General features: G+C 40.2%; 1 protein-coding gene across 1 annotated transcript; it reads left to right on the top strand.

Annotated features, from left to right (window-relative positions):
* The first annotated feature begins 281 nt into the window (after window positions 1-281).
* On the top strand, window positions 282-9,269 carry fbxo30a (F-box protein 30a). Its single transcript, XM_018755571.2, has 3 exons — window positions 282-444; window positions 4,033-6,179; window positions 7,438-9,269. Exons 2-3 carry the CDS (start codon window positions 4,047-4,049, stop codon window positions 7,639-7,641), a joined length of 2,337 nt encoding a protein of 778 aa, XP_018611087.1. The 5' UTR covers window positions 282-444; window positions 4,033-4,046; the 3' UTR covers window positions 7,642-9,269.
* The last annotated feature ends 3,602 nt before the right edge of the window (window positions 9,270-12,871 follow it).

The following is a 12,871-nucleotide window of genomic DNA, read 5'->3' as shown; positions in this document are numbered from 1 at the left end:
ACTTGTTTCTCAAGGGAATAAGTACTAAAGATACAGGTGATGTATTTATGTTCTTATCTGTTATGCTACCTGCCACCAGTTTTTGTCATTATTATTAGCTAGCTACTAATTGCGTATAGGTTACAATTAAAATTTAACTGTATATCGTGCAGAGTGTGTAAGCGCCCCACAGAGCTCTTGGTTCGGGTACAATTAAAAGGCCAGATGCGCTGTCAATCGACACGTCCGTTTGGTAACCCCATCCTTACGTAGTGACGTCAGACGTTGACGTCGCACGCCAGCGTCCCAGCTGGAGACACGGCAGGCGGTGCTGGCGAAGTGAGTCTGCGGTAAATGCCGTAAAGAGCTGCTATCGTAAAATAAAACGGTAAAGAAAGTGTTCCGTCTTCCAAGTTTTTAAAGAAAGCACAAATAAGCAAAAGTGAAAGTGGCCGAACTGCCGCGGTAAGTAAAACGGCGCGGTGTGCGGTTCTGTCCGTTCTGTTAGGATGTGTGTGTGTGTTGAGGCCGGGGAAAGTTGCGCGGAGTTTCGCGGATGGAGACAGAGAGAGAGAGAGTGAGAGTGAGAGAGAGAGAGAGAGAGAGTGTGTGTGTGTTTCGACAGTCGAACCGCGTCCGCCTCCGCTTTTTCGCCCGGCATGCATGGAGACAAACAAACAAACAAACAAAAGTAACTCAGTAACATAAATCTACCCACTAACACGCACTGAAATGTAATATTAATTAAGCCGTTTACTCAGTTGCACAGCAGTGGCCAGCCTCGTGCGTGTGTGTGCGCGCGCGCGCATGAATTACGGTCACGCCGCGGCACAGTATTGACGATTCAGTTGTGAATAATAATTGTCTGTATATTTTTGTGTATCTCTTGTGTTTTTTGTTTGTGCCTGGCTGCCTGTTCGTGTCTGTGTGAGTATCTGAATACTAAAGTGGGAGTGTGTAAATCATGTAACGTGAATAAATGTACCCTCATGTAAGAAGGACACAGAGCTCGACCTCAGGACCTCTCTTCTCAAACTGATTATATATTATACAGAGTGTAAAAACAGTGTACACACAGTGTAAAAAAGTGTACACATGCTCTGTAGATGATGGCACACAGATACAGTGTCCACACATGTACAGTGTGAGTGTACAGACAGGTGGTGTACATGTAGGGTGTACAGAATGTATAAGCAGTGTACACACACATGTCAGTAGACAGACAGTGTACAGATAGTGTATAGAATGTACAGACACACAATGTACTTAGTTTATAGACAGGGTAGAGACTGTCCACATATTATGTTCAGTGTACAGACAGGCGGTGTACATTTAGGGTGTACAGAATGTATAAGCGGTGTACACATGTGGTACAGACAGTGTAGAGACGGTGTACGCGCAGTATATGGAGTGTGCAGACAGGTGGTGTACAGATGGCTCCCCTGCTGGTTATTTACTGCCCCAACCTGATGGTAAAACACTGATCTGGTGTCTGTGTGTTTACATTTACATTTGCATTTGTTCACTTAGCAGGCACTTCCCTCCCAAGTGACGCTCGACTCGGAGTAAACAAAAGTGCATTCCGCAACAGGGCGAGCGCTTTAGATGCAGACGTGATTGCCAAAGTACAGTGGAGCGGTTAAAGTGTTATTGTTTCTGTTTATACTGTCTATGATAATGATTAGGAGGCTGCAACAGCGGACGGTAATTTTTGAGCCGCGCTCAGCGAGGGATCATTGCATCAGCGACGGAAAGCGTCCGTGTCCGGCCCGTGCCCCAACACGCCTTGGCCGCCCACCGCATGCTTGGGGCTCCAATTTAATCTTTGCCGCGAGGGCTGCTGTGTGTTTGTGTGAGACACGTGGTGTTATGATTACTACAGAAATACTCATCATTACCAAATTGTTAGAAAATCACTGTATCATCTCACTGCCTTGTTATTGACAACTTGCTACATCTTATTTTCAGCCCACTGTTGTGTTAGTGGTCCTCGGGGAACTGCTTTGTTTACAAGTAGATTATATTAAGATCGGGTGGCGTGTGCATTTTGTCCTATCTAATAATACCAATCTTTGCATTCAGTTATTTCTCGCGAGTCATGTTTTGTAACTTGGAGAGCTGTGGCCCTATGGGTGTCCACTAAGAGAATAACAAGAGATTGGTTAATGTGCTGTGCTAAAAATAGGGTCGCAACTGGGTTTGTTTCACAACAACGAATAACTACCGTGTGTGTTGTGGTGGTGGTCTTCACACATTCCTTCAAGGGAAAAAAGCTGCTGTTTTTCCTTTCACGCTGGACTGACAGATGAATATTTTATTAATTCCACCAGAAAGTGCACAGTAACAGATCTGTCGCCTTCCGTTACCGCTCCAGTAGGAACAATATAAAAAGTGTTTTAGTTTTGTGATTCATAGCGTTGCTTCACTGTATAGGTGAAAGCTTATTTGCTTTGACTTCTACATTCATATATTTCAAAATGCCTTTAGTTTTAATGTTATGTAGACTTGATGTCATGTTAATATCTCAACAGTCATTTTTATTCAATTATGTCATGCTGTGTAATCTGTTCATCACTGCCAGCAAGTGTTTTAATCAATGTCAATAACTGTAATGATTTTTAGTTTATGATGTAGTTGTAATTTCTGTGTACTGTACTTAATCATGTAGGTTAGTCTACATTATGTCAATACCTGTGTGGAAGATCGGGCTGTTAAGTTACTATTTCATTGGTGAGATAATGGCTGAGTGCTGATAACTGTTTTGACATTAATTGCTTTTTACATATTTAAGCAAAAATCTCAGCTTTCCATTACAGTACATTCCAGTACATTTTGTTGAAAATGGTTGATCATTTATATTCATTGGAAGTTATTTTTCACAGCTACAGCACAAATTATCTTCCAAAAGTTAGTGAAAGAGTTGGAGGGGCTTACGTGCTGTATTGATAAAGCTATTACTTGGATTAAATGTTTTAATATATATATATATAATAAAAAAAATTGCTGTTTTTTGTGAAACATCCTTTTCTGTAATTGGTATGCTACAGTAGTCTTTTTTTTTTTTTTTTTTAAAGCTTTGTATAGACCCAGTTGCATAAAGTGTTAACCAGTCATATGATTCTTACTGTAATCAGCCTGGCATTACAAGAGAGTAGGAAGGGCCCATTTGATCAGTGGTATAGGTGCAAACCCTGAGGGTTGAATTCAGTATTTACATAGAGTATTTCTGGGTGAGCAGATTAAAGAGATCCTGATACCTGAGGGTTTAGGGTTCAAGTGTGAGGTGGAGCTTTGGGGAAGGTTCATAACCTGGATTGCTTCAGCAGCAGTGCGCAGCTCTAAAAGTGCGGTACTTTTCTCTAATTTAATGTCTAAGGATTTCTTTTATCTTTTGTACTGAGCAGAATTTAGAGCATTTGATTCATTTTATTTTTTATTTTTTTTTTTTTTTTTACTGAATTATATTGTGAATAACCCAATGAACTTGGTTACATAGGGCATGTGTATTTTATGGAATGAAGGCAGCTTATCTGGCTATAAAAGTAACAGTAATGATATGTCCTTTGGTTCTGCCTCATTTTTAATTATCCCTTAAAAGATTAATGTTGCTCTATTCCTCAAAAAATGCATGTGCAACCTTGGAAGGCCAGAAGTGTTGCAAAATGTCCCAGCTCAAATATATTGTAAATAGTGTCAGTGAATTGTGCAGCACGTGATATTGGGTGTTATATGATATGGGATGTTTAGAAGATACTTAATGTTCTTGGAGTGTTCACAAGCTGCAGAAGTTACCACAGCTAAAAAAAACAGCTTGCATGTTTTAGAGTGAAGGGCTCATGCAAGCATTCTAGATATTTCCTTATTGAAACTGAGCAGACATTATGATTTGATCTTGCTAGAATAAACTATTTTTAAACCTGACATGCTATACTATCCTTATGATGGTAATCACAAATTAATTATTGGAACCTTCCCCTTTTGGTGTACTCTGGAAAGTCTTTAAAATTGTTTCTTTTCAAAATTTTCAAAATTTCTTTGTCCATTTTCTTCCAGAGTTGGTGTCCAGAATGGGGGAGCTCCACACCCACTGCGTAAGCTGTGTCAACAGGAGATGCATGACCAGGCCAGAGGCAGGCCTTTCCTGTGACCTTATTGGCTGCTCTCTGGTCTGTGGGGCCATCTTTCATTCATGTAAAAGTGATGAGCATCGTTTGCTGTGCCCGCTAGAACGGGTCCCTTGTCTGAACAGTGGCTTTGGGTGTCCATTCTCAGTCACTCGTAACAGAATTGCAGAGCACCTGGAGGTATGCCCCGCCAGTGTTGTATGTTGCACCATGGAGTGGAACCGCTGGCCCGTTAGCTATGCTGATCGCAAATCCTACGAGAACTTGAGTAAGGATGTTGACGTAGTGGAGCAACTGGACATGGCTCTGGCATTACAGGACCAGCGGATGCTGTTAGAATCACTTAAAGTTGCGGGGGCAGTTTCCAAAAATGTAGGCAAGCAAGTAAGTTCAAATGAGAACGTAGCTGTGGCATCGAGATTACCAGATGCTCAAATTACCAATGGAATTATTGGCATGGATGAGGAGTCTTACAGCGAACTTTACCAAGCAACACTGGAGACTAGTAGAAGCTTGGCTGCAGCTTTGGATATCCTCAGTAGTGCAACTAAGGAGATGGACTTAATAAATGGGAACATATCGATGGAAAAGGCAGAAAAAAATGGAGCATTTGTTGATAAGGTTGATGTAGAGGTTTTGGGATATGGGAACGTAGAAATGAAGGAAAGTGATATGGAGTCTGTCTCTGAGCTTGGAGCAGTAGGAGGCATAGACCAGGAATTTCTTACAGATTATCTAAGAGATGGCAATGGGTGGACAGAACCAAATGGATTTATTGAGATTTTGGATGAAGGACTAGAGGATGATGGTCTGATTGGTCTCGAGAGGAAGACTCTTCCTAATGGTTTTCATTTCACACAGCACAATCGGGTTGAGGTGCGACAGAACGGTGTGGATTTTGATGGTATTGAGTTGAAACACCCTGAAACCAATGGATCTTTTGAGATGATTCAGCCTGAAAACAGAGAGGAGTTACCTTACTGTCATCCTGTACCCAGTGAAGTCCAGGAGCCTCCAGTTTCACAGCCAACACTGTCTCTACCACTAGCGTTACCATTAGCGTTTCCGCTTCCTGATCTCATTCATGATGATGCTGTGGAACACCTCCCCGGGGTTTTTGAGGACAGGTGGCTGGAGCGTAAACTGCAGAACCTTCAAGTGCTCAGAGGAATGAGCATGTACGCACTTAACGGGCGCCGAGCTTTCTTCACTGACGCATACTCTTGTATTGTGAAAATGGAAGACAAATCGGTGGATACCTCTGACTTGGAAGTCACTGATGATCCTATGGGGCTTCATGGGATTGACGTCATCACGGCAGCCTTGCTCTTCTGCTTGGGAGATTCGCCAGGAGGCCGTGGGATCTCGGACAGCCGATTTGTCGATGGGTACCGCATCGACTTCGGTACTCAGACTTTCTCCTTCCCTTCGGCTATTCTGGCAACCAACACTATGGTGGGTGACATAGCCTCGGCATCCGCCTGCGATCACGCAAATCCGCAGCTCTCAAACCCAAGCCCCTTTCACACTCTCCGGCTGGACTTGGTCCTTGAGTGCGTGGCACGGTATCAGACAAAACAGCGCTCCATGTTTACCTTTGTGTGCGGCCAGTTGTTTAGGCGTGATGAATTTTCGTCTCACTTCAAAAATGTCCATGGGGACATCCATGCTGGTCTCAATGGATGGATGGAGCAGCGGTGCCCCTTGGCTTATTATGGTTGTACCTATTCCCAAAGAAGATTCTGTCCGTCTGTGCAGGGCTCTAAAGTTGTCCATGATCGACACCTGGGCTCGTTTGGAGTTCAACCCAATGTCTCTGCTGTGGTGATCAAGCCCCTTTCACACAGGACATGCGCTTTGGGTCCCCATGGTGACCGTCTGAGTAGCCTTCCATTTGAGATCCTGCAGCACATTGCACTCTTCCTGGATGGATTCAGTCTGTGTCAGCTCTCCAGAGTGTCCCACTTGATGAGGAATGTGTGCTCCAGCCTTCTGCACGTGCGGGGGATGGTTGTTCCAGTGTGGGAGAAGCAGCACTCCTCCAATGGGTTCTCCTCGTGGCAGATCAAGGACAAGGTTTGCCGCTTTCAGTTTAATTTCATGTAATGATAAATGCCTTCATATGAGTGCCATAAATCTATAATGTATTATGTAAGATATGTAAGTCTACAATTTCTGATTTATTATGCTGGTATAATAGTGTAATGTACTGGCTCTGCAACTTATGAACACAACAGGGACTCTTTGTAATTCCTTTTGATTGCTACTCCCAAAGTCAAGTTTATCATGACATCACAATCCATAGAAGCTTAATAAAACGTGTTCCATGAGTTATTGTCATGTTAGGTTCTGTAACATATTTTGTTCAGTTTTCTTTTTTCTAGACTGCTTGTATCACTAAGGAGACACTGAACAAAGTACAGGATACAATATAGAATACCTGCAGTTATACTGTTAGGATAAGGCAGCTGAGGAGAGGAAAACAAAAGAACTCCCACTCTGAAGAAGGGTCACAAAATAAGTCTCTCGGGGTCTAAGTAGCAGTGGCTGCCTACCCTTATGTGGCAGCAGGGAACCTGTCTGGATATGTGTAGAACAAAAGGCCAGTATATCCTTCAGGCAAAAAAATGTAGTCTGTGGAAGGTAAGGTAATGTTCAGGTCCCTGGTTGCTAATCCTATTTGTGGACATAGCTATAGTACTTTAAATATTTTTCTTAACTTTGAAATATATTGGCTGTAAATTACATTGTCTCCTATTCAGATTTGATAGTGATTCATCTCATAAACAAACATTCATCATTATCGGTGACTAGACACGAGCTGTAAACGCATGTGAAGCTAGTTGTAGGAAGTTGATCCCACACTGTTTGGGGGATTCACTGCCATCTATAGGTTGAGAATGTAAATGCAGGCCACAAACAAATTTTGGAAAATAGAAGAGAATCAGAACGAGCTTTATTGCCAAGTATGTTCACACATACAGGGAATTTGTCTTGGTGACAGACTTCCACAGCACAGACAGAATGACAATGACAAGACAGATGAGAAGATAGAATATGTGAATGAAGGATAAATTAATAAAAATCCTTGAAAAATGTTTGCACCTTTGAAGATTTGGTACGCATCTGTTGATGAAGTATGGAACCAGTGTACTTGTTTTCTGTTCTATGATTGCACTTTAAAGATATGTTGTAAGCAAGTTAGTTTTTGAGAAGGTATTTGGTTTGAAATGCAAAAGCAATGCAAACTCGGCTAGAAACTGGTGAAAGAGCTGCCCTCATGGAAGGAGGCAAGAGTAAGTATGAGTACTCTTTTCCGCCCCCCCCCCCCCAGGTTTGGCGTTTCAGCACAGCCTTTGGCACCGTGGAGGAGTGGAAGTTTGCTGACATCGCCAGCATGGCAGATCACCTGAAGGTGTGCTGCTTTAACACGGTCGAGCGGAGAGAGGAGGCTGTACCCCTGCCCTGCATGTGCTTCACCAGGGAGCTCACCAAAGATGGTCGTTCGCTGCGCTCCGTCCTCAAGCCAGTGCTGTGAGGATTGGCAGCTTCGAGGAGTTTCCACAGCTCAAGCCATGGTTGTAACCTCATTGTAGCGTAATATTTACCCATTTAATTTAGCATAAAATATAAACTTTTTTCATGCTTTTAAAATATAAAATTCAGTACTGTGATGCATTAAAGTTGAAACATGGAGCCTTAACGTGTGACTTAACATTTGACTTGCTGGACATGGTAGGTTCTTCTGTATCTTCATTGCTATTGCTTCAGGGTTGTACATCCACGTAAATTTTGCATGGTTTGATATTTAATGAGTGCCCTATTGTGGGCGATTAAAACTTGATAATTATATACACTTCGGCAGGAATCTCAAGGATTTCTTTTTAAGGTAATTACTGACCAAACTGAAAATGTCTCCTGCTTTCCTCTTGTCACCAATGGAAGAATGTGATTATTTTACCTGCCTTTTCATCTAACGACATTGAGTTGAATTTTGACAAGGGTATGTAGGGCTGTCTCTCAGGAAAAGATCATGGAAACAGGCACATTCTGTGAGTGAGTGTTGGGTTTTGCTGTATGGGAAGAGTTTGCAGGATTTACTCTTTATTTTACCTATATGTGTGGGTTAAAATGCACACAGTGGCAGGCACTACATCTTATTTTTCTTAATCAATGCTATAATTAAAAGATTGACTAGCACTTTAGTGTTGGGGGGAAGTTTTAAGTTCTCAACTTTGTTTCGTTCTCAGTTGAGCAATATGAACAGATACGAATCACAAAATTCCTGCCCCCTCTACTCAAAAGTATTTAATTCAGTCATATATTTGGACAATCTTTGACTTGCCGAGCTGCAGTTTCAGTGTAGGTAAGCCTGTATATTTTGTGTGTTTTGTGTGAATGTTTTAACGTATTTATTTAGATGATTTTCTCTTTAAGGTGTTAATGGTACAACTGAAAAGAGAGTAGCATTATGTTGCTCATTTGAGTTGCTTTGTATTTAGTTTTACATTTTGAAATACACTTTTTCAGGGTAATGATCAAGATGACTTTAACTGCTTCTTAATTTTGTACTTTTAACCAGCCTTAGCACTTAGAACACAGATGGAAGAGTTTTTTTTTTTTTTTTTAATACTGATAGAAACTCTTGTGGGCAGTCACCTAGTCATCGTCATCCACACCTCCCTCCCAGCCTGACATATCTTCTGGCAAAGAGTTGTTGGCATATTGCAATACGGGTTGTTAGAAAGCATCACAACTTTTCAGTGGATGTACTGTAATTTTATTGCAGTGTTGTCTGGACGTTCTCAGTTTCTTGTCTTTTACATCCAACTGTTGTGTTAACTTACAGTATTATGGAAAAGCATGGAGATGGAAATTTAATAGGTCACAATAAGTAGCTTCCTTTGATTTTTCTTGTGTTCAAAGTGCTAAAAAAAAAGAAAAAAGAAAAAATAAGGTTATTGTTTGTGTTTGTCTTTTTAGCCTTGTTTTTTTTTTTTTTTTTTTTTTTCCTCCCCACCTCCAGGAAATATTTCCAGAAATCCCAGTTTCCAAAAGGTACATGCTGAGATTGTTAAGAAGGATGCCAATGTTTACAGCTATGCTGGTTTCTTTAACGTACAATTGTGCGGGCACAATATGGTTGCAGGAATTGAGATGGACATACCAAGCAGTATCTCTTTTGAATTTTTTTTTTTTTTTTTTTGTGTGTGGAGTGTTTCAAACGTTGCATTTAGTGTGCTAGAAGGTGTGTTCTCATCCGTATGCATATTACTACACGTGTAATGTACTCGGATTACTTTTGTTGTATCAGTTTATTTGCAGTTTTACTTTAGTCTGGGAATGTACTGTAGGCTTTATACTAGGTGTACCACTTCAAAATTATGGCAATACAATTCTTAAATATGCTGTATATGGCAGTTAAAGAGGTCCCCTGAGCATGTGGAGTTTTTATACATGGTTTGGCTGTTGCAGTTTATAAGGCCTCTCAGTTAATAAAAAGTCCATTTCTTTTGTAGCAATTACAAATTTCTACCATGTGTCTTATGTTGTAGCAGATGAGAATGTTTACTTTGTCAGCATGCATAATGTAGTATACATTATTTAAAATGTTGAAAGCATCTAACTGTAAAGACATCATTATGTAAAGGTGGGAATAAGAGTTACGTAACAGTTTCCATCTAGAGTAATTTTTAAATGGCTAAATGTAACGATTTTATTTTCTTATGTGGTTGAAACTTTCATTTTTGTATTGACTGTTTTTGTGTGATCAGTACAGCTGTTTTAAGGTCAGATATTTCATAGTGCCTTAATATTTTAGAGTTTTATAATGGTCTTCAGGGGCCTTAAGATCACACCGTGATGAGAGGAAGTGCAGGTAATATGAGGATGCGGTTAAGAAATGTGCATTTCATTGTGTGTATTTTAAGCCTTATGGCAGAATTACTACTTCCAGTATTTCAGCTCTTGATATTTTAAGCGATTTATGACATCTTTCCAGTAATGCTTAACTTTGTGTCTTAAATGTGCCATACAACACATTTGATCACAAATAAAATGTTTTATTTCACCAGCGCTCTGAAGCTTTGCATCTTTATTTTAAACACATTGTAAGACTGTCATTCCATGTGTAGTTTATGAGGCAGCTTACCTGTGAGAAAGGATTCACAGATGAATAGAGTGGATGTTTTGTGACATTCTTATAATATTGACCTGGATTTTTTCCTAATATACTTAAAAAGAGCGGTTAAGTGGAAAAATATAGTAACTGCATAAAACACAGTGTAATTTAATTTGATGGCTGTTAATGTACCTGCTAGTGTGGTGACTTGATTTGGTGAAAAGCTTGAAATGTATCATGTGCGTTCCTGGTGACTCTTCATTTACTATTAAATCAGAATGGACAAGGCGAAAAAATCGACAGTATTTTCTTGCATGCAATTTGTCAACGTGTATTATGTATAGTTCTTTTCACCATTAGATGGCGATAAAACGGCAAAAATAACATGGAAGGTGGGGTGGGGGGATGTGAATTTGCTGAAGAGTTCACTAAGGATTATTCTGAGGTGTTAGTGCCATATGCATCCTATTTCTAACTTAAGTATTAAGAAAAATCTTAGAAAGAGGTGCTGTTTTTCTTATCTAACTTCTCTGTTGATATAACCCACTTCAAGCATGTATGTCTGTTTGGTTTCATTTTTTCTTAACCCTGCTTTCAGCGGACCTGCGGCATGTGTAACCCTCAAAGCACATTGAAAATATGAGTAAAGGATATAACAATACTGTGCAATGTACATATAAAATCAGGAAAGGAGTGTGGAAGGAGAGCTAAAACGAGAATGAAAAAGCTAAAGGTACACAGGTTTTTACTAAAGAGAAAATGCAGAATATGAGGGAACATAAGGACTGCAAGGGGGGGGGGAAAAAAAAAAAAAACAGGTTTGTTTGGTTCCTATAGTTTCTATTAGTCCTTTTACATAATGGTTTATTCCTTTGCGCTCTTTTGGTCACTTATAAAAAATTCTTAGTGCATTTATTCGTTATCTTTTGTACATGCTCACCTTACCGTGAAGTACTGCACAAATTATATTAAATTTGATGGTACTTAATGCACTAAATACATTCAGTATTAATTATTTCTTGCTTGCAGCTCAATTTAATGTATTTTTAAGTGAGTCATAACTCAAAATCATATCTGCAACGTAATCAGCTTTGGAGTCCTGGACAGGCACTAAATTTTGTCTCCTGGTACTAAAAGCTCAGGTGGTTAAGAGCTTCTGACGTCATTTGTCGCATCATTGGATATATTCTACTAAAACCCAGGATTTGTGGACCAGAGGAAACCACAGGCCTTATGAGTCGACTGTAATATAAGGTGTAAAGACGTTCATAAGTGTTACGAGTGTAAAGGTGTCAGAAATTAATATTAGTCAAAGCATTCGGTTCATAAGCTGCAAAGTAATTATTCCCTCCAGTTACTCTGCTGCTGTATCTTGTTGACGCACATGTGGCTCCCAAGTGCCTTCAGAATTTTCTGGCTAAAGGTATTAGTGACGGGTTACGTCAGAGGCAGATGTAAAAGTTAATGCAATAATTTCTTTCTCGTTTTCCGAAACATTACTAGGCGTGTAAGATCTTCCCAGAAGAAAACTCAAGCTGCCACAATGCAGGACAGTAGCAGGTCCAATCAGCTGAAAAATTAATAAGTGCAATTCAGCTGAAGGCCTTTCTGTACCTTGACATCACTCTGTAGAACACACACTCCTGTGGCTGCTAAATAATTCTGCCTCATCACCGACGGACACAGAACGGAGCTGAGAAATCGAAATCCATCCTTTTAAGCAAATTAGAAATAAATTGAATGAAATAATAGGATCCATCTCTAGCAGCTCAATATTATAATTTAATTTGTCATTTATTTTTATCTGCTACGCAAAACAATCGAGCTGTCACGTAAATCACAAAGTTTTGCTGACTTTTTAATATATTTATGAATTATTAAGCAATTGCTTTTAAGCAAAAACTAAAAGACAACCTTTGAGGTCAGCTGCATTATTTCGGTACCTTAGAGTATTCAGTTGCCATTGTAGTGTGTGCCAATAAAAATTAAGACATTTGTCAAGAACATGGGATGGAATTAGATGAGGGCTTCTTTAAAAGCTTAACCTGAATGAAAGCGTATCATGGAAATTGGGCTGGACATGATATGACCAGTTGGCTTCGATTCCTCTTAGCTGGAAGTGGATCAACAGTTGGGGGTCGGATGCAAAAACCAGACTTCAGGTCTCGCTCTCAGGAGGTGGATGGTTGATGCGCTTTTAGTGACGTTCTTGATCAAAACACTGAGTCGATCTGTGGCAAGAGACTTTTTCAAGTGCCGTCAAGTCATTGTTGACTCTTGACAGTTGCGTAAATGGAGTGGTTCCAAAACCTTCTGTTCTCCTCTTATGTCCTTAGGGTGGAAAAGTTTTGTGTCCAATACCTCTGTGGTTGAATCCATCCATCTGGTTGCCAGTCCTTCCTTTCTTTTTCCACCAGCTCCTCCAAGCATTACCATCTTTTCAGTAGAATCCAGTCTTTTCATGATGTGTCCAAAGAAAGATGATCTCAGTCACATCATGTGTGACTTCAGTGGATTTGACTTGATTCAAAATCACCTGTTCCTTGTCCTGGCTGTCAATGGTAAGCGATAGACATAAATACAACTGAAAATGTCTTCCAAGAAGCTAAATAATGCAAAATGATGCAGGAGGAAATCTGCAACACAG

The sequence above is a fragment of the Scleropages formosus genome, chromosome 15 (genome assembly GCF_900964775.1).
Source record: "Scleropages formosus chromosome 15, fSclFor1.1, whole genome shotgun sequence".
Taxonomy (NCBI): domain Eukaryota; kingdom Metazoa; phylum Chordata; class Actinopteri; order Osteoglossiformes; family Osteoglossidae; genus Scleropages; species Scleropages formosus.
This window is presented reverse-complemented; position numbering and strand designations above follow the sequence as displayed.